At 50.8% G+C, this 23,259-nt stretch overlaps 3 protein-coding genes across 8 annotated transcripts; 1 reads left to right on the forward strand and 2 right to left on the reverse strand.

Moving 5' to 3' along the window:
- Nucleotides 1-1,369: 1,369 nt before the first annotated feature.
- On the forward strand, nucleotides 1,370-4,764 carry LOC125957923 (protein brown). Its single transcript, XM_049690968.1, has 7 exons — nucleotides 1,370-1,729; nucleotides 1,846-1,894; nucleotides 2,010-2,199; nucleotides 2,325-2,701; nucleotides 2,771-3,089; nucleotides 3,170-3,533; nucleotides 3,598-4,764. Exons 1-7 carry the CDS (start codon nucleotides 1,558-1,560, stop codon nucleotides 4,005-4,007), a joined length of 1,881 nt encoding a protein of 626 aa, XP_049546925.1. The 5' UTR covers nucleotides 1,370-1,557; the 3' UTR covers nucleotides 4,008-4,764.
- A 1,649-nt stretch (nucleotides 4,765-6,413) lies between these two features.
- On the reverse strand, nucleotides 6,414-17,304 carry LOC125957913 (ras-related protein Rab-32). Of its 5 annotated transcripts, none has more exons than XM_049690947.1 (7): nucleotides 14,768-14,869; nucleotides 10,672-14,532; nucleotides 9,050-10,464; nucleotides 7,997-8,213; nucleotides 7,743-7,924; nucleotides 7,513-7,656; nucleotides 6,414-7,443 (listed from the first exon to the last, which is right to left on the reverse strand). In XM_049690947.1, the coding sequence occupies exons 2-7, from the start codon at nucleotides 11,597-11,599 to the stop codon at nucleotides 7,324-7,326; spliced, it is 3,006 nt and encodes a 1,001-aa protein (XP_049546904.1). In that variant the 5' UTR covers nucleotides 11,600-14,532; nucleotides 14,768-14,869; the 3' UTR covers nucleotides 6,414-7,323. The 5 variants fall into 5 exon arrangements, with proteins under 5 accessions (XP_049546904.1, XP_049546905.1, XP_049546908.1 ...); XM_049690948.1 differs by having other exon boundaries at nucleotides 9,494-10,464; nucleotides 14,768-14,859; XM_049690951.1 differs by lacking the exons at nucleotides 9,050-10,464; nucleotides 10,672-14,532; nucleotides 14,768-14,869 and adding an exon at nucleotides 16,883-17,304.
- Nucleotides 17,305-17,399: 95 nt separating this feature from the next.
- Nucleotides 17,400-23,202, reverse strand: LOC125956202 (mitochondrial folate transporter/carrier). 2 transcript variants are annotated; one of them, XM_049687838.1, is made up of 5 exons: nucleotides 21,139-23,202; nucleotides 20,809-21,061; nucleotides 20,621-20,734; nucleotides 20,396-20,541; nucleotides 17,400-18,353 (listed from the first exon to the last, which is right to left on the reverse strand). In XM_049687838.1, exons 1-5 carry the CDS (start codon nucleotides 21,507-21,509, stop codon nucleotides 18,203-18,205), a joined length of 1,035 nt encoding a protein of 344 aa, XP_049543795.1. In that variant the 5' UTR covers nucleotides 21,510-23,202; the 3' UTR covers nucleotides 17,400-18,202. The 2 variants fall into 2 exon arrangements, with proteins under 2 accessions (XP_049543795.1, XP_049543796.1); XM_049687839.1 differs by lacking the exon at nucleotides 17,400-18,353 and having other exon boundaries at nucleotides 18,362-20,541.
- Nucleotides 23,203-23,259: the final 57 nt, after the last annotated feature.

The raw sequence follows: 23,259 nt of genomic DNA on the forward strand, positions 1-23,259 counted from the left end.
CTCGCTTGAAGCTATTCGAGATCACGAAAAGGCACAGCCTGGGCTAAAATCGATCCATTTTGGCAAATAAAATGCGAAGCCTTACCGTTGGCTTGCTGTTCCGGGATTGAGGATTCGTGATAGAATTCGTCATTTTTTTTTTGAGCTTCCATCGCTGCTGCTTTTGATGTTATTGTTGGTCATATGGCTGGCAGTTAACAAAAAAAGGTCCAAGAACAGGTACGGAACACCGGAGGTATGCCAACAACCAACTACCAAGCAGCGCTTCTAAAGCTCGGTTTAGTTGGGCATATTCTTCTCCTCTACCGCAGGATGATTTGCGTGTTTCAGGTAGACGAACGTTAAGTTGTGACCACTTTTTCAATTCTTATCGTTCCGTTCGTAGGTTTTGTAGGTTGTGGTGGCGGCATGCTTTTTTTTGGAAAATTGAAAAACGAACCTCGGTTAAACCTGAGCCGTGAACCCTCCTCCCGGTCGGCTACGATTTGCTTGCGCTGGTAAACTCCGGCTAATCCTTTTCCGAAGCGGTACGAGTCCTTTGAGCTTCCTGGGGGCTACCGGCTACCTGCGAAGCGTTGTGTCCACCGTTGTTTCTTCCACTAGTACAGCTAGAGCTGCGTCGACCGGTATGTCATGCTAGGTAGATAAACAATTTGTATTTTAGGTTTACAAGACTATAAAGAGGTGTATAGAGAAGAATGTACAGAGAGAGTTATACCTGGATCCTGGAACAGGGACTAAAACGGTCAGGTATTATGAAGTTTACAGTGGTCCTCTTTCAGCTGTTGGGCGGAAAAACATGTTTTAAGGATTCCGAGGGTTTTTTGTGTTGTAGAAACCTTTACGGTTTTGAAACTTCCTGGAATTCTTTAAGATCGTTTCACCTGGAACTGAATATAGTAATGTCCGTAAACGATACGACTTGCAACCATCCATTTGCTAATTCTATCAAGGATCTATTCTAAAAACTCAACCGACCAATATATGATCTCCATTCACCCCTAGGATGATCCTGAATTCAATTAGGGCCAGAGCATCGCAATATTCAATTGCACGGAATCAATTGATAGTCCTTATTTTGAAACAGAAGAAATGGCACAACGCTTTGACCCACACGCCCATGGTCAGCGCGCGAATCGCGATCGTGGCCTTGTAATCAGTCGCGTAGATCTTCCGAGCTAATGAATTCCAGTCGATGTCTAGTTTGTCTCTCGTTCGCCCTTTCCATCATTGATAATGCTCGAACGGGCAGCGCCCGATCGAAGCAGAAGTCGTTCAGGTCTGGCACGAGTGGTTCTAGTCTCGGCCGATTCCGACTCCTCAACGCGCTCGCTTATCAGTCTACCCCCTGATAATAATAATGATGTCCCCTCAGCGAGCCAACTCCTAGCTCGGTCGCACATTCTAGACCTTCGCTTCGGACAGTTTCAAAAAGACCACGATCACGATCGGTGACCAGAGAGACCTTAGTATCTAGTGTGGAGTCCGGGAGTTTTTAACGTAATTATGCTAGTCTGATTCGTCATCGGTGTGACCGTCATTGGGTGACTGTGAACAATGCCTTCAAAGGCCGACGGTAGCGGTAGCAGCGGAACAACCCTCGGAACGGGTGTGCTGCTGGAGTGGAAAAACCTTTCCGTGAGTGTGCGATCGAACAAGGCGGGCCAGCGGCAGTGGTACGGGAGGCCCGGTCATCAGCAGCGGAAGGAAATTGTGATCCTTGAAAATGGTCAGCATTTGAAGGACGCCCGGGAACGACCGAAAGAGATGAATCCAAGTGACTAATGAAGTGTCCCTCTCTCTTTTTCTCTCCCTTTTTACCTGCTGTTTGCTTCGACATCCTAGCCAGTGGTGCAGTTCGCTCAGACAATTTGGTAGCCATCATGGGACCAAGGTTAGTTGGGATCACCCAACCGAGAGAGAACGCTAGAAAGATGGCTTCTATTAGCGTAGCTCTCTAATCACTCGCTTGTTCGCTTTGTTTCCGTTTGTTTTCGTTTTGTTTGCAGTGGTGCCGGCAAGACGACGCTGCTGGCGGCCATTTCGATGCGCATAACGGGCTCTACGAACGTGCACGGGAAGGTGCTTATCAATGGGCTGTACGTGACCAGGACGCAGATGAAACGGTTGACTGGCTTCGTGCCACAGTACGACATCGCCCTGCCATCGCTGACCGTTGGCGAGCATCTGAGTTTTGCGGTAGGTCTAGCCAAAAAGCGCTTTGGTGCGATAAGCGCGTTCCACATAAAAATCCGCTGATGTCTGACTCATCATCATCCTCATCGCCATCATTATTCTCATCTGTTCCGGGTTCTACCTAAAAGTCGAAGCTGAAGAACGTGGGTTATGTGGCGGTTTCGCGGATCGTGAACGAGCTCGGACTGCAGGGCTGCTGGACGACCCGTATCCAGCATCTGTCCGGTGGTGAGCGCAAGAAGGTGAACCTGGCCGGCGAGCTACTGACCGAACCGGACATTCTGTTCTGTGATGAACCGACGACGGGACTGGACAGTTATAATGCCGCCTCAGTTATGGCGACACTACAGGCGCTGTGCGTTAATGGACGGCGAGCTGTCGTGTGTACAATCCACGACCCACCATCGCAAGTATTCCAGTACTTTACGGATGTGATTCTGATGCAGGAAGCCGGTACGATACTGTACCAAGGCCCTACCGTTAGTATGCGTGCCTTCTTTAACTCGTGAGTAGCCTGAATCACTATGAATCAGGGATTTCAAACCTAAAACTAACAACGGTGCTCCTTGAAAAGGATTGGACGGACCCTACCGGAGAGAGGCAATCCGGCTGACTTCTATTTCCAGCTCGTTAGTCCCGGATCGAATGTGTTTTCAGGGCCGGAAGCGGAACAAGCGATCCGACAGCAGCAAATCATCCAGAAGGCGCACCGGGAAAACATTGCCCGTAAGTGTTTGATGACGCGCTACCACCAGTCCAAAATCATACAGAAACTGGGCAACAACAGTCATCGGGTGTGCTGGATCCGCCAGCTACAGCTCCTGCTCCATCGTACCACACTGCACAGTATCCGGAACATTGGCGTGTACCTGACCGTAACGGGTATCTTCTTGGTAATTGAGGAAAAGAAAGAGAGAGAAACGTTCCTCATTGTATTCCAACTATACAAAAATTCTCGTTCGTTGTCCAACAGTTCACCAGCATCGTGATAGCGGCCCTGTACTTCGAGGTACGTCCCATCTCCCAGACCGCCATCCAGGACATCCGGGGAGCGCTCTTCCTGATGATCTGCGAGCTCCTCTACACGATCAGCTACGGGGTATTCTATACGTTTCCGTCCGAGATGCCGCTCGTGAGGCGCGAGGTGGGCGAAAAGACGTACAACCTTTCGGTGTACTATGCCCACAAGGCACTTCTCAGTGTGCCGCGTGCGTTTCTCGAGTCGTTCCTCTTTATTGGTGTGATCTACGCGTTCGTTGGCTTTACCGGTGGCTTTGAGACGTACTGCTACATGTCGCTGGTTGGTGGGGCTGCCAGTGTACTGGCCATGGCTTACGGTAAGCTGCCGGTCGCGAGCTTGGATGGGCATACTAAACGGATTAACGCTTCCTATCCTCTCAGGATATCTGCTATCATGTACGACCGGCACTATGACCATGGCGATCGAGGCGAGTAATATCGTCTTCCTGTCCTTTATGCTACTCGGCGGTCTATACCTGAACTTGCGGTCCTTCCCGGTGCTCAAGTATCTGTCGTTCTTCTTCTTCGCCAGCGAGGGCGTCTCGGTGTACTACTGGCTACCGGTACAGGACATTCCGTGCGATGTGTTGCGCCCTAGCGGAAACATCACCGCGATACCGGAGAGGGCGTGCCTGGAGAACGGTGTGGCCGTACTGCTGAATGCCGGTTACGCCACCACGTACGAGGAGCTGCACCTAAATTATGCCATCATGGCAACGGAGATTCTGGTCGTCCATCTAGTGGCCTACGGGTTGCTGCGCAATTTCGTCCGTAAAGCCGGTTTCTACTGACAACAACGCCAAAGAATGCGCACACCAACCTCGTTGTCGTCGCTTTGTGATCATTGATGTGCCAATTGAATTTACCGCATATTTTTCGCTTCGTGTTCTTTACCAACATATACCATTCCCCCCGCTTACCAACATAACGGGTCGAGTCTGTTAAACGAGAAAACCACTTACTTCAATAGCCGTCTCGCGAATGAAAGAAAACGGACTTCCGCACTTCCGGCCCGAAATGGGTGCTTTCAAGCCGCATCCATTTCACGCACGCACAAACGCACGCGTTTCGCGCTTTTCCTAAATGAATGATGAAAGCATGTACTGTCGAGAATTGAAACCAAAAAAAAATACCCAGACACCCGCGCAGACCTTGCTGCGTACACTTACCTCGTTCGGGGTTTTTCTTGGAATTTTAAATATGCAGTCGATTCGATACAACCTGCGACTTCATCCCCCCACACACAAACACACAGATAAACCGGAAATTCGAATGTTTTTGCTGGTTTTTTATTACGAACGCACCACCTGTGTAGAGTTTAAGGTCCTAAAACTGCTATCAGTTGCAAACACCGCGTTCAAAAAGAGAAGCGGGCGCGCCCAGCTGTAGCCCGGTTCTCGTGTGTTTAGTACCACAAATTCAGTATCCCAAGAAGCGATTGATTTTAAACTAGTAACGGATCGTGGCCTGCTGTGGTGGCAACCGTTAAAACGAGGCCATCCCTACTAGCAGACGGATGATTAGTTCGATCACAAAACAAACACAACGGCCACGAAGAGGCACGAGCTGCGCAGACGATGATGATGATGATGATGAGCGCGGTGATGACCGGCACCGTATGCAAAACCTCAAATGAAGTCGTTATAATACAATTATACACACTCGCGGTCCCAGCTAGCAGAGGCTCGGACAGCACAGTTCCAGCTCCTAAAGGCCCCATACCCTCCTCCCCACCCCACGATTATTATCATTAAGCATTCGGCGCAAATTAGTGTACCAGGAAAAGGCATATAATTTACTGACGGCCTGAAACAGACCAACAACAAAAAAAGAGACGAAGGGAAGCGCCGCAGCGCCACATTTTTCCGACGAAGAAGCGCGCCCCGCCAAACAGTAACCACGTGTGTAACGACCGTATGCAAGAGCAAGTGCCGGCGATCTGTGTTGCTGCTGCTGCTGCTGATCGATCGATTTTCCCTTCGATTAGCCGATTGGGTGCTGGCTGTGGCCACCTCACCAGCCACCAGCCGCCACACCGTTTTGGGCAATCGCGCACGAGATTTAGGAGGCAGCATTTTCCGTTTTTTTTTCCTCCGATGCTGGTGCTGGCACTGCGATGCTGGGCTTCATTTTCTCGGCACTTATGCTTTTGTGGAGGCATTTCTCGTTTCATCTGTTTTTGGGAGCGCGTGCCCGCGTTACATTTCACTTATGCTGCTGCTGCTGGTGCTAGTGCTGGTGCACCGTAGATGGCTTCGGAGGCTTTTCTCGCCGTTCGCGGTTCGTTTACGTTTTTAAATGTTTCCCAATCCCCCCCGAGAGGCCCCTCAATAAAACCCACCCAAATCGAGCGGGCGCTACTTTGTCTTCGTTGAGCGTGTGTGTGTGTGCGCTTGCTGTGGGCCGTTCAGTCTCCCCTGCTACTTCCCCAAAAAAAGAGAGAAGGAAGCAGACAATGAGGCCTCCGCCAAATCGGGATGGGTTTTTGTGGCGCTAATTGATTTTACTCCTGATTTGCTCCGGCCCTGGACCGGCCGTCGATGCTCACCACCTGATCCAGCGTAAGCGATGATCGGCTACGTTTGGCGGATTGGATGGATTAATTATGGGTTTCCCGCCCCCTTTACCGAGGCAGGAGGTAGCTAGTTGTGGTTAGAATTGAGCAATAGGCTCGGCGTTAGGGAAGGTGAGGTAACGGGTAACGGGTCAGCAGAAAAAAGGGGATGCCCTTAATGTAAATTGTTTCCACCTTTTTGTAGCAGGCACGCACGCACACGGCACACGGAACGGAACACGCCGTAACCATCTGTTCACAATACCGACTACCGGATCAGAACTAGAACGTCCGGGGTCCGGGATGTTCGCTCTCCATTTACCGAGCGGGATAACGGAAGTGGAAGCACAGCACCTCTCTGGAGTGGGGGGAAGGGTGTTGCTACTGGAAGGGAGGAAACATCGATAAATAATTCATAATGAGCATACTAAGCACGCGCACGCAACATCAATTCCATTCTCGACTCCCGGCCGGTAATGAGCAGGATCGACTCCCATAGCAGAAAGGTGTTGCGCACCTGGCAAGCAAACACACTCTATTCCGATACGGGAGGGCTTTCTTTCAAGAGGAAATATAAGGGTTTCGCACCGCACCGCACGGGTTTGGTTAGTGATTTGGCCACATGATTATTTTTGTTCTTGTTTTTTTGGGTTTTGGTTTTTGTTTCTCCTCCCTCTCTGGTGTTATAATAATTGTGTTAATTTCATGTTCCCTATCCATTCCAAACGAGACCCCCGGCCCTTGGAATGGTCGTACGTCCTGGACCTTTTAATAGGACGCAAGTAGATACAGTACAGCGGCAGGATTGGATTGGACTGGACTGGATAGATCGCGGTATACTCTCAGCCTCTCTGACGTAACCGCCGATGAGTGTGTGGCACAGTAGGCTTGGGACGGCTTAGCTCAACCACAACGCAGCTCTGGGTTGCAAATGGTACATCGTTCACCACCTACCAGTAGTTGGCCTTTGGGTTTAATAGTGCGCTGCTGCAACAATAACCATTTATATCTATACTTGACTCCGATAACCAACGACTTCATAGAGGAAGGAGCGCTGCTATTACTGTGCTGGTCAGCAGCATACAACCAGCATACATTCATCCAAACACAAGAAATAAAAATTCAAACAACGTACACATTTGGGAAATAAAACGGAAACATAAGTTGTTGTGATAAAAGGGAATTGCTGTGTCTGTAGTATTAGTAGTAGCGCGTAGTAGTAGTAGTAGTGGTAGTAGTAATAGTAGTTATTCGTGTTTGTTTTTTCTCTCTTTTTGGGAATTAAAAAAAAGTAAAATATAAACAAACAGTGTGTAACAATCATTAAAATCATAAAACAATTAATCATCGAACCGGACGATCAGTGCCATCGTCGTGCACTGCACTACGACGCACCCACAAACACACACATACACACACACATACAGCTAGGACATGCAAATACATATGTGCTGCTGCTTAGTCCGGCGATCAGAAGGAAGAGTGAGTGAGTAATGACGACTCTTTGATGATGATGGCGACGACGACGACGAGGACATCTACTGCAGAGCCGGTCAGCAGGCACACGATTTTTTCGGATTAATGTCCGCTTTTCCGCCACCGCCACCGGCCAGCGCAAACCGCTCCGAGTCCACGATTTCGCCCGTGTTTAGCATTTTGTCATTCATTAGAATCTGCAAAGGGATGATGACGTGAGTTGAGGGCTGGTGGAAGACTGCGCAGGAGCACTCTCTTCCGCTTACCTTATTGACTAACGATTTGGCCGCTTCCTCGATGTTGACATTCTCTTTGGCGGACGTCTCGAACCAGCCGGCGAAGCCGTGCTCCTTCACGTACTCATCGAGTTTGGCGGGTGTCGTCACAATGCCCTGCTTCTGCTGGTCACTCTGTATCGAGTTTGAAGACGATCGTGAGAGAATCACTCATAAATATTGCGTTCGCACGTAGCAAAGCAAATCCCGCAAAGTCCTACCTTGTTAGCTAAGAGTATGCACGGGATCGGTTTACCGTCCGGAAGCTGCACCTTCGAGTCGAGATCCTGCTTCCACTTGATCACCGCATCGAAGGTGGCACTGCGCGTTACGTCGAACACGATGAACGCACCGACCGCTTCTTTGTAGTACACTCGGGTCATGTTACCGAAGCGTTCCTGGCCTGCACGGTAAGTGAATCAATCAACATTAAAAAAACACGCTGAGGAACACGGCGCTACTGGGCGCTACTTACCGGCAATATCCCACAGCTGCAGCCGGATGATCGTGTTCTGGTCCCAATTGAGCACTTTGAGCGCAAAGTCGACGCCGATCGTGGCGCGATAGTTCTGGCTGAAGAACTGGTGCACGTACCGCTTGATGAAGGACGTCTTGCCGGTACCGAGCTCCCCGATGACGAGGATTTTGTACAGATGCTCGCGCTTCTCCGCCGGACTCGCCGCCATGTTGGCCTATACCCACGCGGGTGGGTCGGGGAGGTGGAAGAGAACGGAAGAGAAAAAGGCGGTTGCTACAAACTCGAGAATTCTCGTTGCGCTCTGACCACAGTCCAGGCAGGGTGTGATAAGGTTCAAGATCATCACCATCTCATATCCATCATTTCACTCGTGTGTGGGTCAATGGCACCCGGATTTTATCTACCCTTCCCCACCGACACACACACACACAGGGACCTTGAGGACACACAATGTATCGCAACGATTAAGCTTCCTCCCAAAAAAAGTAAAACCATACGCCAGCGCGCCAACGACGCACCCCTGATATCAGCGCATTCCCCGAAGGAGATTTTGATAAATTTACTACCACCCTCTTCTCCAGCCCCATTCCCTCTAGATTGCAGTACCATCATCTCGATGCACTTTATGATGTTTGCCGGAACCGAAAGACACATACGTAGACCGCACACGCAACATCAGCATGGTGCTAGCAGCAAAAGGCGCACGTAGCGGCGGCAGCAGCAGTAGCGCCATCTAGATGCGCGCTGTTGTGCCCGGAACCGGAGAGCAAGTTTCCGGTTTGCCCATCGCTGAAAGAAGCCCCTTAAATGCTGGCATGTGCGTGCGCGTGTGTGTGTGCAATGGATGCAACGCGCCGTGGTCGTTAATCGCAAGTCTAAATTTTTGGATTCACGGATTTCACGCCGATCCATCGGGCAACCGATCTTTTGATAACCGGCAGCTCGAACCGCGACGGAAAGCGGGGAAAGGGTGAGTCTACCAGCGAGGTCTGCTCTAGCGAGGAGAATGATCAAGCTCTAGGGCCCCCCTTTTCGACGGGGAGGACTTACCGATTGATCGGCCCGATCACCACCGATCAGCAGATCCCCGTGGGGGGACATTTTGCTCTCGAGGTAGTCCTCCGACTCGAGCGAATACTCGGCGCTGGTCTCGAATGGACCACCGCTGGACGACAGCGACGGTCGTTTACCGGTGAGCAGTTCTTCCTCCTCCGGCGTGTAGAAGGTCGGTTGCTCAACGTAAGCTATGCGTCGCCGCAGACTACTGTCGTCGTAGGAACTAAGTCCACCACCTGCACCACCACTACCACTACCACCACCACCAACAGAACCAGCACCGATGCTTCCTTCAGTCCCGATTGAAGCGTACGTGCCGGACAATGGGGCACTGCTGCTATCACCGTCAACGGTTACCGGAAGCCGTATCGGAGGTACGGTGAGTGTACTACCACTGGCACCAATCACGAGGTTCGACGAGGTCCTATCGGGCCGTACCTGCGTTCCTATATCGAACACTATCTGCGGTTGGGGGTCACCGTCACCGTCACCGACGGTCGGTTCTGCTTCGTCCGCTCCGTCACCAGCACGTGTCTGCTCCGGTTCCGGTCGCTGCTGCTCCTGTTCCGGTCGTTGCTGCTCCTGCTGTGGCTCCTGGAGCCCACCAGCCGAAGACACTCTGGTCGCGGGCTCCACCGACTTGAAGCCCGAATTGTTCGGGTTCTTGAGGCTGTTACCGAGCTGGTACGGTTTGGCCGCTTCCTGGGTGCGCACCGTCACCGACGTGCTTCCTCCTCCTGCTGGCTCTACACTCGTGGCTGTTGCTGCCGCTACTGATGCGTTGCTACCACCGGAGGAGCCTTTCCCGGAGCCTTTCGACCGTCCTGCTGCTGCTGCTGCTCCTGCTCCTCCCTTCGATTTCCTCATAAAATCTTCGTTTTCCTCGTCACCAACCACTGGTGACGATGGCGCTTGCACTGGTGGTGGTGGTGGTGGGAGGGCACTTTGGAAAAACCGTTCCCGAATCGACAGCGAGGTACGCGGCGATGGCACCGGTGGTGGCGGTGCAATGTTCTCGATTGAGAACTTGTTAATCTCCGCTATGTAGTCACCGCTCAGCAGACTGGACAAGCGATCCTGCTTCTGCTGCTGCTCCTGTGTACGAATCGTGACGGTCGGCTGCTCGACACCGAATGATTCTTTCGTCACCGTCAGCGAGGCCGGCCTACCACCACCGTCATCCACGATCATCGTCGTCGTCGTCGTCGTCGGTGCCGTCGCCGATAGTGATTGTAGCGATGTGCGGACGAACGGGCTAATTGGCTTAGCCGACAGCGACAACGCTTCATTCTGGTTCGATTTACCATCAAGGTCCGTGGTCAGTACTCTGCCACCACCACCACCACCAGCACGACGACCACCGACGACATCATCGTTCTCATCCCGGCGACGCACACGAAGCAATCGACCTGCAATGGACACGCGGAAAGGGGGGAGAGAGAGAAAGAGAGAACATTATCAAGAAGCCGGCCTGGTGGCTTTGGGGTTGGTTAACTCGAATGGCGTGTATGTGTCCGGCCGGCACATGTGTGCACTCCAAGCGACAACGGATTGGATCGGATCGAGTTGCAAATGCAGGCATACACACATACACCCGGAAAGGAAGGAAGCCTTACCGTTGCTCGTTTCGATGGCAGTCGCAGTCCCTTCGTCGTCGTCGTCATAGAACTCGATGTCGGTGCTACCGCCGACGCCAGCGCCTCCTTCGTCCCCAGAGAGCGGGGTGCCCGTACGGCGCAACAACAGTGGTCTCGGTTCGGCTTCCAGCTCACGTATCGCTAGCGGCGGTGGATCCACCGAAGTACCATCGTCACTGTACAGCTCCGCGTCCGAGGTGGCGGCGTTCAGGATTGCTCCTTCCGGTGTTTGCCGTTTGATGCTGAGCGGTGTCTCCAGTGTGCCGGCCGATAACCCGTCACCCTCGTCACCAGGAGACGGACGAGGTGCTTGGGCTGCCGTCGGTGAGTTGGGGGCGACTTTGGCCGACTTACCGCGTCCGGCCAGTTTCTTCATGAAGCTAGCGGCACGGCTCGGTTTGCGTGTTTTCTTCTGGCGCTGTTTCTCCTCCGTGGCCAGCATGTCCTCGTCGGAGCGGGCGCCCGTATTGGCGGCGGCAGCAGCGGCAAGTGCCTCGCGAGGATCCTCCTTGATCGCGGGTAAACTTTCCGTCGATTTGACCACCGATTCGTCACGCGTCGGTTCCGGTGACGGTGCTGATGGTGTCGGTGATGCCGGTGGTGGCGGTGATGGTGTGTCCATGTTCCGATCGATCGATACCGATTCACCATCAGCGACGGAAGAGGAAGTGGTCTCACTGGATTTCTTGCTGCTGCTGCTACTTCCACGTCGAACGCCCGGGATCAGCTTTTGGGCGTTGGAGCGCAGCTTCTTGAACGAAAGGCCGCGCTTCTTCTTCGGCTTTTTCTCCGGTGTACCGGGCGCCGAAGCGTCCGAATCGGCAACGGTCACGAACTCGACCGGGCTGTCCTCGGCCGTGGATTCACCGCGTTCCAGCGTGGAACGCGACTTCCTCTGCTGCTCCATGACTGTTGCTGCTGCTGGAACAACACCAACCGACACACTAACGGCAACACTCCCGTGGCCGACAATCGACGACGACGACGAAGACGACGCCGACTACGATGTTCCTGGTTGCTGTGCTCGTCTACTAATACGATTAGTAGTAGCCGCCGACTATGAAAGACGGCGTGCTGTTGCTGCTGCTGCTGCCGCTGCTACTCAACAACAACAGCAAAGAACCGAGTGCGGGCCGGGCCGTGACGCGCGGAATCAGATCGCGCGCGCAAACGAAAGCGAAACGATACCGCGATACCGCGAGACGAGAATGCCGACAACTCCGGAGGACTCGCCGCCGTCTTCCCTTGGGAGGTTCCGTCCCACGTTCCGTTCCGGTGGTGACCTCCTGAACACCTCTCTCGCTCTCCCTTTACTCCTCTACTGAACAGGTTTCCGAAGGTTTTTTTTTTGTTGTTGATTTGCCTCCGTGCTTCACGGACGGTGAGGTATCGGATTACCTTACCGGAGGAGCGTTCGGATCTAGAACACCACCAACACCTTGGCGCACGGTGTGTCTCGCAGTATTCTGGTTCACTGCTCACAGCACTAGCTAGCTGGCTGGCTGGCTGGCAGGCTGGCAGGCTGGCTGATCTCCTCTTCTTTGCTTCAGCTTCCGCTCGATCGCACGGCAAGACTAACTCGAGCGCATCCCAGGCCATTCCATTCTCGGATCGCGAATCCCATCGAATGCCTTCCCACCTACCGCCACTACCCACCCGTCTTGGGCGTCCACAGGCGTTCTGGAACTTTTCGTCGTCGTCGGCTGCCAGAGGCACGCATTATTATCAGCGTCGTCGCGCTCGTCTCGCCTCACCGCACCGCACCGCACAGCTCCGAACCACGCGTCTCGCTCGATCGGTGGCGCACACTATCATTGTCCCCGATCTTTTCGCTCCCCCTGGTCTGTCATGCTGTCTCGCTCTCATTGCCACTGTTGATGTCCTTCCAAGCCTGCTTTGAGCCTGCTGCCTTTTTCTTTTTTTTTGTTCTACTCTGTTTTGTTTTTGTAGCGGAACACCGCGATTGCGTGATTAATGCGCACACACCAAAAAAAAAACTGGCGATCGTTATCGGTCCGCAGGCCAGCCAACATTCCACAGTGGCAATGGGCGAGACGATGATTTCATCATCCCTTGAGAGGTTGCGGCGATCTCTTCATGATCATTCCTGGAGGAAATGAAGTCATTTGAGAAAGGCCGCCATTGAGGGTGAACTTGAAGTAACCGTACTAATGCTACTTGCTAGTAGCTTCCGGGACAACATGGGCACAGCTAGTTGCGCGGTGTATCATGCACGCTGGCCTCTGATCGCTGATGATCGCACAGTTCAGCGAACAGCGTACCTTGTCGTCGCATCGGGGATATGATGGCAGGTAACTCAATATTCCCGTTGAAACCGTAATCTAAAAGTCAATTGAAAGCCTGCGGTTCCGTGTTACCGCAGACGGTTCGTGGGGTGGGGTGGGGGCGTCTACGATCCAATGGTTTCACGCCGGCGATCCAAACACACACACACGTTTCATTCCTGGATGATTGCATTTTCTTGGGAAAACAATGTGTCCGCGAACGACTAAGGCGAAGGCCTACGCTTAAAAACAGACACCTGGCACAGGGTGCAAACCTCGCCGCAGATTACATGAGGCGGCGGGAAGGGAACCCAGCAACTGTGCCACCTGCCAGCCCCCATTGGTTGGGAAGGAAGCCCCAAAAAATACTTGGACAAGTTCTCGGCGAAAGGCAACCAACTTCAAAGGTGTCCCAACTCGGGAATGATGGTGCATGACGCAACGCCTTTCCACTTTGGCCACTCAAATGGCGCAGGAGGATTACCTACGCGATACATGGATCATAGCGGGTAATTTCCGAGGAAGCAGTAAGTAAGTTTTTCTTTGGTTCAAGGCGGACATATGTTTAGGATCCTTTAGGCACCGATTATGACATAATTTACTTCGACACCGTTGTAGAGCATTATGTGCAGTAGCCAAACACTTATAGCCGCACACGTTGCTTATCAACGCTTTTGTCATGCTGCTTCTTGGTGCCATCATCGCTCCTAATGGTTGCTACAATGCCCATGGCCCAGGGACAGCATCCATCCGTTCTGTTGATCGCTCTGTTGATGGCTTGTGCCATGACCCCTCGGAGGACCGAAAACCGAACAAAAAAAAAAGAATCTCTCCATGATCTTCATCGATTATCTGATGACCTGCAAGGCGGGGAATTCGATGATGATAATGATGATGATGATGACGATGTGCCTGTTGTCTGTCCCCTCGAATAACGCGAGGCGCGACAACAAAAAAAAGGAAAATTCTGAATCTTGCGATCCGTGTTTTTGGTTCCCTGATTACAACACCAAAAACCAAGAGCTCTAGGAGCTTCGGAGATTGGCTCATTACCGATTTATTGCGTTCTAGATGGCGACGTCGGTCCCGTTAGTCGATCGATTTTTTGTTGTTCTCCCGGTTCAACATCTCCGGAAATGGAATGATAAGCACCAGCAACAGGATCCCCAATCGCTGATCGCTCTTACGCAAAACCGAACCGGACAGAGATCAGCGATGGTTAACTGTTTTAAGAAGATCAGAAAGAATAACTTTAATTTCTTCTTGGATCTTCATTCATTGCGCATGATTCATTCGGTTCCGGGGATACGATTTGTTCTAGCTGCGAAAGCTGCAGCTACGTGCAATCGACCGGGTTCTGAGTGACCCTTCTTCGCAGTACAACTGAAGTGCAAACATGCTAATTAGCACCACATGCAATCCGCTGCAAGCTGCTCGAACGATGCTGATAAGACTGCCGTGGTCCTGCATTTGCGGAGAGATTACCGGTAGTCCACGGTTGAGGACAGTGCTAGTCTTTTGCTGGAGAGGAACTTTGTGCCACTTCTCTAGACTGCTGCAGTGATAAAGTAAGCAAAGCGGTGCTCTCTTCATTCAATGATGCTAGACGTAGACATGTGGACAGTGTATTTTGCGCCGTAGGACGTCTCATGATCGTGATCGTGATCATCTAACTATTCGCACAATTCGAACCCCGGAAGAGGAAATAGATTGATCACATACACACGCACGAACACAAGCACACGCAGAACATCACAGACGAGAACATAGTAGGCTACACCTATAGCTACCTGACGCAACTGTACTGCTCTCGCTGGACCACTGTCACCAACGGCAACCTCAATACTGACACTAGGACACCAGGGCAACCGGATCCGAGTGGAGGACTGTCGGCGCAACCGGCGGAACGTGGACACACGCCGGCCACCAAACTTGGGCGCACCGGTGCCAGTACTAACGACTAGTTCCTCTTCATCACCGTCGTCACCACCGTTCCCGTTCGCATGGCGTCTAGCTGCGGCCACTGCCGTGATGACGGAGGTAACCATGATTTAGCGACTAACTCCGCGCTGGATAGCACCAGCGGCGCTACCCGTAGAGCACGTAGCGGGGCGATTGGATGATTCAGAAGTACCCGAGATGCTGCACACTACACCACACACTCTCCTGAGGGATGGCCTCTGGCCTATACCATTACAACACCCCCGGGTCTCAAGAGATGCAACCAGTAGACGCGACGGTGGCGACAAACGACGAAGCTGATATAGATGCACGCGTTACGCTTTATTTCCCATTCCCAACTATCCACTAGCTGTCTGTAGGAGCGGGTAGCAGCACGCGGTGAAGGTGTATTTTTGTTTCTCCAAATTGTTTGCTTACAAGATAAGAAGTCTGTGCATGTGGGTACAGTTGCTTAGCAGCGTACAGCTGGCGTACGCGCAAGTGCCATCTTTGATGATGACTTTCAGTGCGCAACCAGCCAATCCGTGGTGCTGTGTAAACCGCCGTGCCGTGTGGCCACAATCAACAACAAGTGCGAGATGAATCATGATCACGATATAATAAGGAAGAGAAATTACCAATAGTACTTTAGTACACTTACACTACACGTTGTATGCTGGTTCTGGTATATCTTTAATATCTGCCGCTGGTGCTCTTGGTATTCGTGCGCAAGATCTTGATGCCGACGCCACTGGCGGAAGTAGCGTTTGATCAGAAATCGAGAGGAAACCAGATCTTGTTGAGCTGCAGGCTGGACTTTATCGAGATCTAATCCTTTTGAAGAGCAAAACTATCACACACACACACAACACACACGAGACGCACGTCACCGCCACCACAGTTTTGTCCAGTGGAAGAGATCGCGAACGAACACACTGGAACGAAGGAGGAAGGTCGACGTAGTGTGTCGACGTAAGCGATGCTGCATGTACGGCCGTGGTTCGTCAAATCAAAGTGTAGAACTCAGAGAGAGAGCCTAGTGTCCGTCGGGGGGCCCCGTGTCTGTGTCTATCAGTGGAGACCGTGCGTATACTTTCGTTCTCGCTGGCGCTGCTGCCCGACTCCCGTAAGCTGCATGTGCGTGACTCGCTAGCGCTACTCATACACACACTACACGCAACCGAGCATGATGGCGGGTTGATAAGAGTGAATGTGAATAAGCTCGCTACCCGCGCGATAGGAGCTATGGTGGTGGTTTGAGTCACCACCAGTAGCGCCAGAGACCGACCAGAGAGAGCTATTATGCTGGTGCTAGTGCAGCAGCTAGGCCACATCCTTGTTCCATCACGAGACCGGGGGGAAGGTGATGACCGACCATAACAATGCGTGAGAAGACGGAGGGGGACTGGTACTCCACCGATAGCTCCAGAAGCTACGCGGTTGACACGCTCTACACACACGCGCTCCCCGGTGGAACGAGAGCGAAAGTGACCCTTCGACTGATAATACATTACTGTTTCGTGGTGGTGACGGTGTCGTCGTCAACGCGCACCGGTCGTCAATAGTCTCCCATAGGTTAATCTTATCTTCCGTGACCCTTCCCCCAGATTCCCCCCCCCCCCCCCTTCCTTGGCCAAACCCCTTTGATTGGAAAATAGACGGGTGTGTGAGGAACCAATTCTATGTTGTGTTGCATGGGAAAATCTTAGAATTGACTCTCCGTGTTTTATAGCCACTAACGGCGACAAGCGAGTAGCGTAGTAGTAGTAAGATTGTCTTCTCATCATAAACAAGATTTCATCTCACTACCAACGGTCTTCTCACTCCGCGAATCCTTCGATTGTCTGCCTACTAGAATGATTGTAGCGAATCGAGAGCTCCAACTCCGCACACGGCTTGGCATTCTTACACGGTTTAGCATCACTATTATCGTTCAAAGCTCCACAACCACCTAAGCTACATACCTTGTACGGCTGTGCCACCCGTAGTCCTTCCGACGACGAAACCATTACTACCCCTTCGGGTGTGTTTCGGATTTCTGCCTTCACCACAATCAACTTTTACTTTTGCTCAAACCAACAGCACGACACTCTGCTCGCTTACGAACGTATCCTTCGAAGGACTTTAGCCAGCCATCCTGCCATCGCCGTGCCGCTCGGGAGAATGTAATCCTTAGTGATTGAAGAATAATGATTCAATCGCTGCCGCAACAACATTGGTACCTGGCGGCGGATTGAGGTGAATCACGGTTTGTCACCAGCACAGACTCTCTCTCTGTTTGGATTTGCGGGCTCCTTCTCCTCCCTCATCAACCAGCGCGCGACCGGTGTATTTCGCTGGTAGTAGTAGTGGCACGTGGACCACACTTACAAGCGGCGAGCAAGGGAAACTCGCGATTAGTTATTTAGTAACCTTGGGTGGAACACAAAAAGTCACCACGAAAAGGTTCAAATTGGCCGCGCAAAGGATGTTGTGGGTGATGCACTGAATAGTGGAGCCATTTTTGGTGTATCTGTTAACGAATAATTATTGCATTTTGCTGAGTTATTTTACTTTGCATACGGGGACGTACTGTAAATGCTGCACATGCGCTCGTCGCCTTCTTTGCTTTCAAGCTGTGCTATTCATAGTTGGAGCAGGATAACCGAACCACCGGGATCAGCTGACTCTTGTCAAGAGAATGACGTTTACTTAGAGCAGACGAAATTTTAAATTGAATGTTGGCTCATTTTTCAGTTTAAATTGAGTTTATTCCTTCGAAAAAGGGAACCATCGGCCGTCGGTCGCTCTAGTGGAGCACGGATGTGATGATATAGTTGTGATATTATCCTATACTCTAGGTGGGTTGTACCCCATGCACCTCTCATGCGAGTGTCGTCTAATGCACTATTTTGTTCGTCGATACAACACGCCATCTTGTGCGTTGATGTTATTAGTTTGTTCATCCCAAAAACGCGTAGCTAGGAACGGCAAGTGCGCCGCTGCCGAGGAGCGTCTCGAGTTCGCGATTAAGGAATAACAGCTTAACAAGCGAGGGGGAAATGATGGGGAAAGGGAAACTATCCTTCCAACAAATCTCATTCTAAATTACGCTTAAAATAATTGGGATAAGTAAAGGAACTAGCGATTAGAAAGATAAGACAATAAGAGCACTAGACTCTTTAAAGTAGACTTCCTGTTTTTGGTAACAAAATCGACCCTGTATGCAGCAGTTGAGTCGTAACGCTTATTGTTCGTGCCAAAGGCATGGTACTGTCCTGGAAATCCATGGAAATATACTGTCTTTATGGCACGGCACTGGCACTTTTTGCTTTGTTCCTATCTAACAGATAGCGGGACACTTTTTCGTACGTTAAGAATGTAACCATCGTCGCCGGTACGACCCGGGTCAAGTTTGGACCCAGACCCTTATAGAATCCACGCCACGATTCATATCTGAGGTGAAGAGAGAGAGAGAGAGAGAGAGAGAGAGAGGAAGAGATGTGGAAAGAAGAGAGAAACGATTAGAAATAATAGACCAAAGGTTGTGCTTCTTTTGCGTTTTTACGTTTTTTTCTCATTTTTCTGTAACATTTTATGCCACTTCACTTGTTTGGTTTTTATTCATTTGTTTCACCTTTCGTGTTGCCTCACACACACAGAGTTCTATCAGGCAAATATCCTTAGATTCCCTAATCATTATCCCGCATTCCAATACAATCTAAATAGAGTCAGAAAACGAACAGGTGCTAAGTGTTCCTAACAAGGAAAAGTAACAGAATAGAAAGAATGGTGAAAGCCGAGCCGAGAGCTAACCCCAGGAAGAGGTTGATACAACATTACTAACGTTAATGCTAAAGAGCTTTTGTTGCTGAGACAGAGAGAGAGAGAAAAATACATAATTCTAATCAGAAAATGTTCTTCGCGTATCCTATTACATAAGCTCGGAGTTCTGCACGATTTTTGTTACATTTTTTTTTACTTTTTTGTTAAGGGTTTTTACCATCCTGCCACGATGCCTGGTGTGCACAATTGCTTTGCATTGCTTACTGTTTATGCTTTAGTAGGTAAGGATAACAAATATTGAGCGAGCCGGCGTACCACTGACCGCAACTCGTATCCATTGTTTATGGCTTTTATTGTTTTCCGCAATTCAACCAAAAAAATATCGCATCTGCCATGTCTTGTTTGTCCTCTTGGGATACAGAGCAATTAATTTCATTTGTTTGTTTTTTGTTCATTTCAAAAAATTTTCTGCTGCGTAAAAACCAACTTTCCACATGGCGATGGCGTGTTACTATCGCAATCCTAGCGGGTCGGCAGATCGCCCCGCTGAGCCCATACAGGGCTGTTCCAATGCTGTTTATGCTACGTTTCAATACACGAAAACAATTCCAACACGGATCCGAATCTGCCTTATCAGTAGGCTGCCTGAGCAATTCCAGCAGAGACAACCGACAACCAGTCTGCTGTCTGATAATATAACGAATAATACATGTTGTTGTCATTCTATGGACCCATTTTGTCACATAAAAAATCCTGTTGACTCCAACCGGAAAAACTCCGCTTCGGCGAAGTACATTTTTAGAAGGAGAATTCTTAAACCAGAGTCGAACGATCTGTCAATCGAGCAGAAACAAAGGTGTGATGGATGAAGCAAACCCAATTTCACCATGATCTTCATTTGTCTATCGGCTCCTGACACACAATGCGGAACACATACATTGCCGGTCGAAAAAATGTATCTGTTGTCCATGCCGGTAAAGATAACACACCGGCCGCCTTACGTATCACGTTGCCACTGGGCCTATCACGTGATTGTGATTAAAAAGAAGATGGATTTCGGGTACGGGTGCGCTTACAGACGAATGGCTCCTGTATAAAAGACTAATGGAAATGAACGACGACGATGTATCGTACCTTCTTACGCTAATCTGGGCCACTAGTAAAGGAGGGAGCCTCTGTAGGATCGCGCCTTTAGCAGGAGTGCATTAATCGTAACAATTCTCGTAATAGTAATAGTCTAAATCTCTGTTGCCAAGACTCGGTCATTCGGGTGAATAAATAACAGTTTTGTGTCTTCGGAAAAAGGAAGGTGGGAAGAAGAGGAGGAGGAGAGGTTGTTGGGTGTCTGGGTGGACAACAAACGCGTGTGCTTACGTGCTAAGAAATATCGTACCCGAGCAGCGAGCATCTTTCTCTCTCTCTCTTGCGACCGGAGCGCGACGGAGGAATGCTGTAAGTAGCGACACAAAAACACTCCGGAGGTGGGAGAGAGGAGGGTTACATTAAGTGGATTTGAGGGGTTTTACACCGTTGATTCGGATGTGGTTCTATATACCTCTCCCTCTCTCTCACTCTCTGTCTGTCTCATCGTCTCGCTCACGTTCTAGTGGTTGGTAAACTTTTCATAGATCAACATCACCAGGCAAATGTTGGGCGTTACGTGCACCAGATACGGCATGAGACCTTTATAGAACCCAGACACCCGTTCGTACCTCCAAGTCAGCTTCACACAGTCCCAGGTACCCTTGTAGCTGTGGTTCTGGTCCTGAAGACGGGCCCGGATCACTTGGTACGGGTAGGTGGCTGCTGCAGCGATCAACTTTGAAACAGCGGCAAACGTTAAATACTCGGAGGTCGTCTAAAAGTGCGATAAGTGGGGAACGGGAATAAGTAACAACCTAATTGGCTACGGTGCTATGGAAGGCGAGTTTAGTTACCAGTTTCGCATCAATAGGTCGCTTTCGCCTCTGGTTATACTTGTTCTTCATCTCCTCGTAAGTCATAAACTGCAGCGCTCCGTGCGACACACCGAACATGCCAGGAACAAAACCCTGAAGAAAAGTAGAACTATAAGTTGCACAAGACCTACGTCGCTCGATGAAAAATCAAATGTCGATTTACATACTCGATAAAGCCCACGGATACCTTCGGTGCGATAGATCTTGGTAAGTCCGTCCATCATACCGGCGTAACCGGTACCGGTGCCAGCCTTCACACGATCATCACACTGCAGACAGAGCCTCGTCTTTACCACCCAAATCGGATTGGTCATGGCGAGGGTTAGCACACCTGCCTCGGCTGCCGCCAGCATGTGCAACGATGGTCCTAACGGTTGTGCCGTATTACCATCCTGTATCCACGTTTTGATGGTGTTGTAGCTGAAGCAAAAGAGAGAACAGAGCAAACGTAATCAATTGGAATTCCTTTTAAAGCAAGCGGTTTAAGGCATACTTACAACATGAAATAGAATCCCCAGGCACTGCCCGAGCCCCACATGTTGGGCGTTACTCCTTTGTACAGTCCACGGAAGCCTTCCTGACGGAAGATCGTTAGGAATGCGCTTGTTAGTCCGCGGTACTGTGGCACCGACGCTGTCCGGCCATCGTTGACCGCAAAGCGGATTTTGATCAGATCCAGCGGATGTAACAGCAACGTCGATGTCACCCCACCCGATACACCTGCCATCAAATGTTCATACTTGACGTGTGCCAACCAACCAAAGGAGCCACTGCCAGCGGCTCCTACCGCAGCAGCGCCTGCTGTTGCCGTCGCGGCGGATGCTGCTGCCGCTGCTGTTTTGTGAGGGGATTTCAAAGTAGTTGCCATGGTGCTACTGTTGCTGCTGCTGATGCTACTGTTACTACTGCTGCTGGGTTCAATACACGTACGCGAGTTCGATCGAAACGGATCTACTCTCTCTCTTTTTCTCTTACACACAGTAAACACACGTACGTACACACTCGCGGATTTGTGTAATCAATAGCAACAAACACTCGCTATTACTACCATTAGACTAATTACAACGTAAGCAGGGATAAGGGATACGCGTAGAAAGTAGGAACAGAGCGGGACGAAAGGAGACGGTGGCTTTCGGGTTTAACTCTCGGCGAGCAAACGGACTTTCGGCTCAATAGACGCGGGCGCGTAGAAACAATGAAACGAAAGAAAGGACAATAGATGGTGGACAGAGGAAGTAGAAGTTGTTTACGGCAGATGGTGCCTATGTACATTATATACAACAGAACAGGAAATCAACTGAGCCACGGTCTATTTCCGGGTGCGTTCGACGTGTTGCGGCGACAGTAGTAACGCCTTCCATATAGGATCCGCGATATGGTAAGGGCTATAGCTTGCACAAATAATTCGGCGAACCGTGACGTGCCCCCTCGCCTGGGGGGTACGCTGCTACTGCTGCTACTAGTTCTGATGCTCCCTTCTACTTCTCGTGTTCCCGGCTGCCTCTCCTCGTCCTTTGGCGTTTGCGTTTTGCGGGTAGCTCGCTAGTGCGCGTCAATGCGTTTGCCGTCGCCGTCGTTGAGTGGACGATCCGGACTACGACAAAAGATCCGCCACACTACTGCTGCCGCTGTCGCTGCTGTCTGCGCTGCCCATCTAACGACTGATAAGGGCGGTCAGGTATGACGTAAACCCGCCGTGCGACGTGCAGATTTCGTACGTAGCGGTTAGCACTTGCTCACTTTTCTTCTTCAAAGTTAACGTGCTCCTCATCTTGCGGCACTTTCGAGAGGACGGATTTACAGAGCAAGATCACGAGTTTGGCCTCCGCACACTACACACCCTGTCCCGCACACACACAAACACACACACGCAGCTTACAACCCCTTCGAAGATCGAGCCTTCTTTTTCAAGGTCGACTGTAGACGATGACGATGGCGACGGGGCGGTGGTGACGAAGGTATATTGATTATTCTCGGAGGAAGAGGAGGGTGCAGCAGCTCAACATAGCAACACCAGCATGGCCGTAACGAGAATCGCCTGTATTGTAATCGCTTTCTGCTGATGCGGCTGTAGCGATGCACTCATTTCCAAGATGCACACACGCACAAAACTATACTGATTCCGGGTGGTCCACGAGATAAGGATTCACAAATTTTCGCTTAATAGCCACGGGTCAGCAACACTCGAAAACGCTCGTCTGCAAAAAGGTGGGCCCCGAAAAGATGATGAAATTTTGTCGTGTGTCGGGCGGATGAGGAAATCGACGTTGAACAGTGAGCTCTACTCGACTCACCAACTGTTAAGCCTGGGCCAAACGGTGCGTAATTCCTAGAGTAAACTGAAAAATTTGTGCCAAAAAGTTTCGAGCAAATTTGCTGCACAGGCAGACTGTTTTTTTCGGGCACTCGACTTTCGCTCTTCAACTGCTCGAATGTGTGTGTTTCTGCGTACGTGCGTGGAAATCGCGTGTGTGCGCTTTTGCTCGAATTCACCTTCTTCTCCGCCTTCGCTCAATCGAGCAGAAGCAAAACAATCGATCATAGGCAAGGGGGTAGGGCAGGGAGAAGGGTACAGCATCCGCCCCGTCGTGATCGGCGGGCGCGTTTCGCGATCGCGA

This window comes from Anopheles darlingi, chromosome 3 (assembly GCF_943734745.1).
Source record: "Anopheles darlingi chromosome 3, idAnoDarlMG_H_01, whole genome shotgun sequence".
Classification (NCBI taxonomy): domain Eukaryota; kingdom Metazoa; phylum Arthropoda; class Insecta; order Diptera; family Culicidae; genus Anopheles; species Anopheles darlingi.

Excerpts from the sequence above, each read along its gene's own strand:
- LOC125957923 (XM_049690968.1), top strand. The coding sequence starts at position 1,558 with ATGCCTTCAAAGGCCGACGGTAGCGGTAGCAGCGGAACAACCCTCGGA. Across the intron at positions 1,895-2,009 it reads GTAGCCATCATGGGACCAAG|TGGTGCCGGCAAGACGACGC; the intron begins GTTAGTTGGGAT and ends TTTTGTTTGCAG. Across the intron at positions 2,200-2,324 it reads GCGAGCATCTGAGTTTTGCG|TCGAAGCTGAAGAACGTGGG; the intron begins GTAGGTCTAGCC and ends TCTACCTAAAAG.
- LOC125957913 (XM_049690947.1), bottom strand. The coding sequence starts at position 11,599 with ATGGAGCAGCAGAGGAAGTCGCGTTCCACGCTGGAACGCGGTGAATCC. Across the intron at positions 8,214-9,049 it reads GTGATCGGGCCGATCAATCG|GCCAACATGGCGGCGAGTCC; the intron begins GTAAGTCCTCCC and ends GCGTGGGTATAG. Across the intron at positions 7,444-7,512 it reads CCAAATCGTTAGTCAATAAG|ATTCTAATGAATGACAAAAT; the intron begins GTAAGCGGAAGA and ends ATCCCTTTGCAG.
- LOC125956202 (XM_049687838.1), bottom strand. The coding sequence starts at position 21,509 with ATGGCAACTACTTTGAAATCCCCTCACAAAACAGCAGCGGCAGCAGCA. Across the intron at positions 21,062-21,138 it reads TGGGGATTCTATTTCATGTT|CTACAACACCATCAAAACGT; the intron begins GTAAGTATGCCT and ends CTTTTGCTTCAG. Across the intron at positions 18,354-20,395 it reads TGTGTGAAGCTGACTTGGAG|ATATGAATCGTGGCGTGGAT; the intron begins GTACGAACGGGT and ends TCTTCACCTCAG.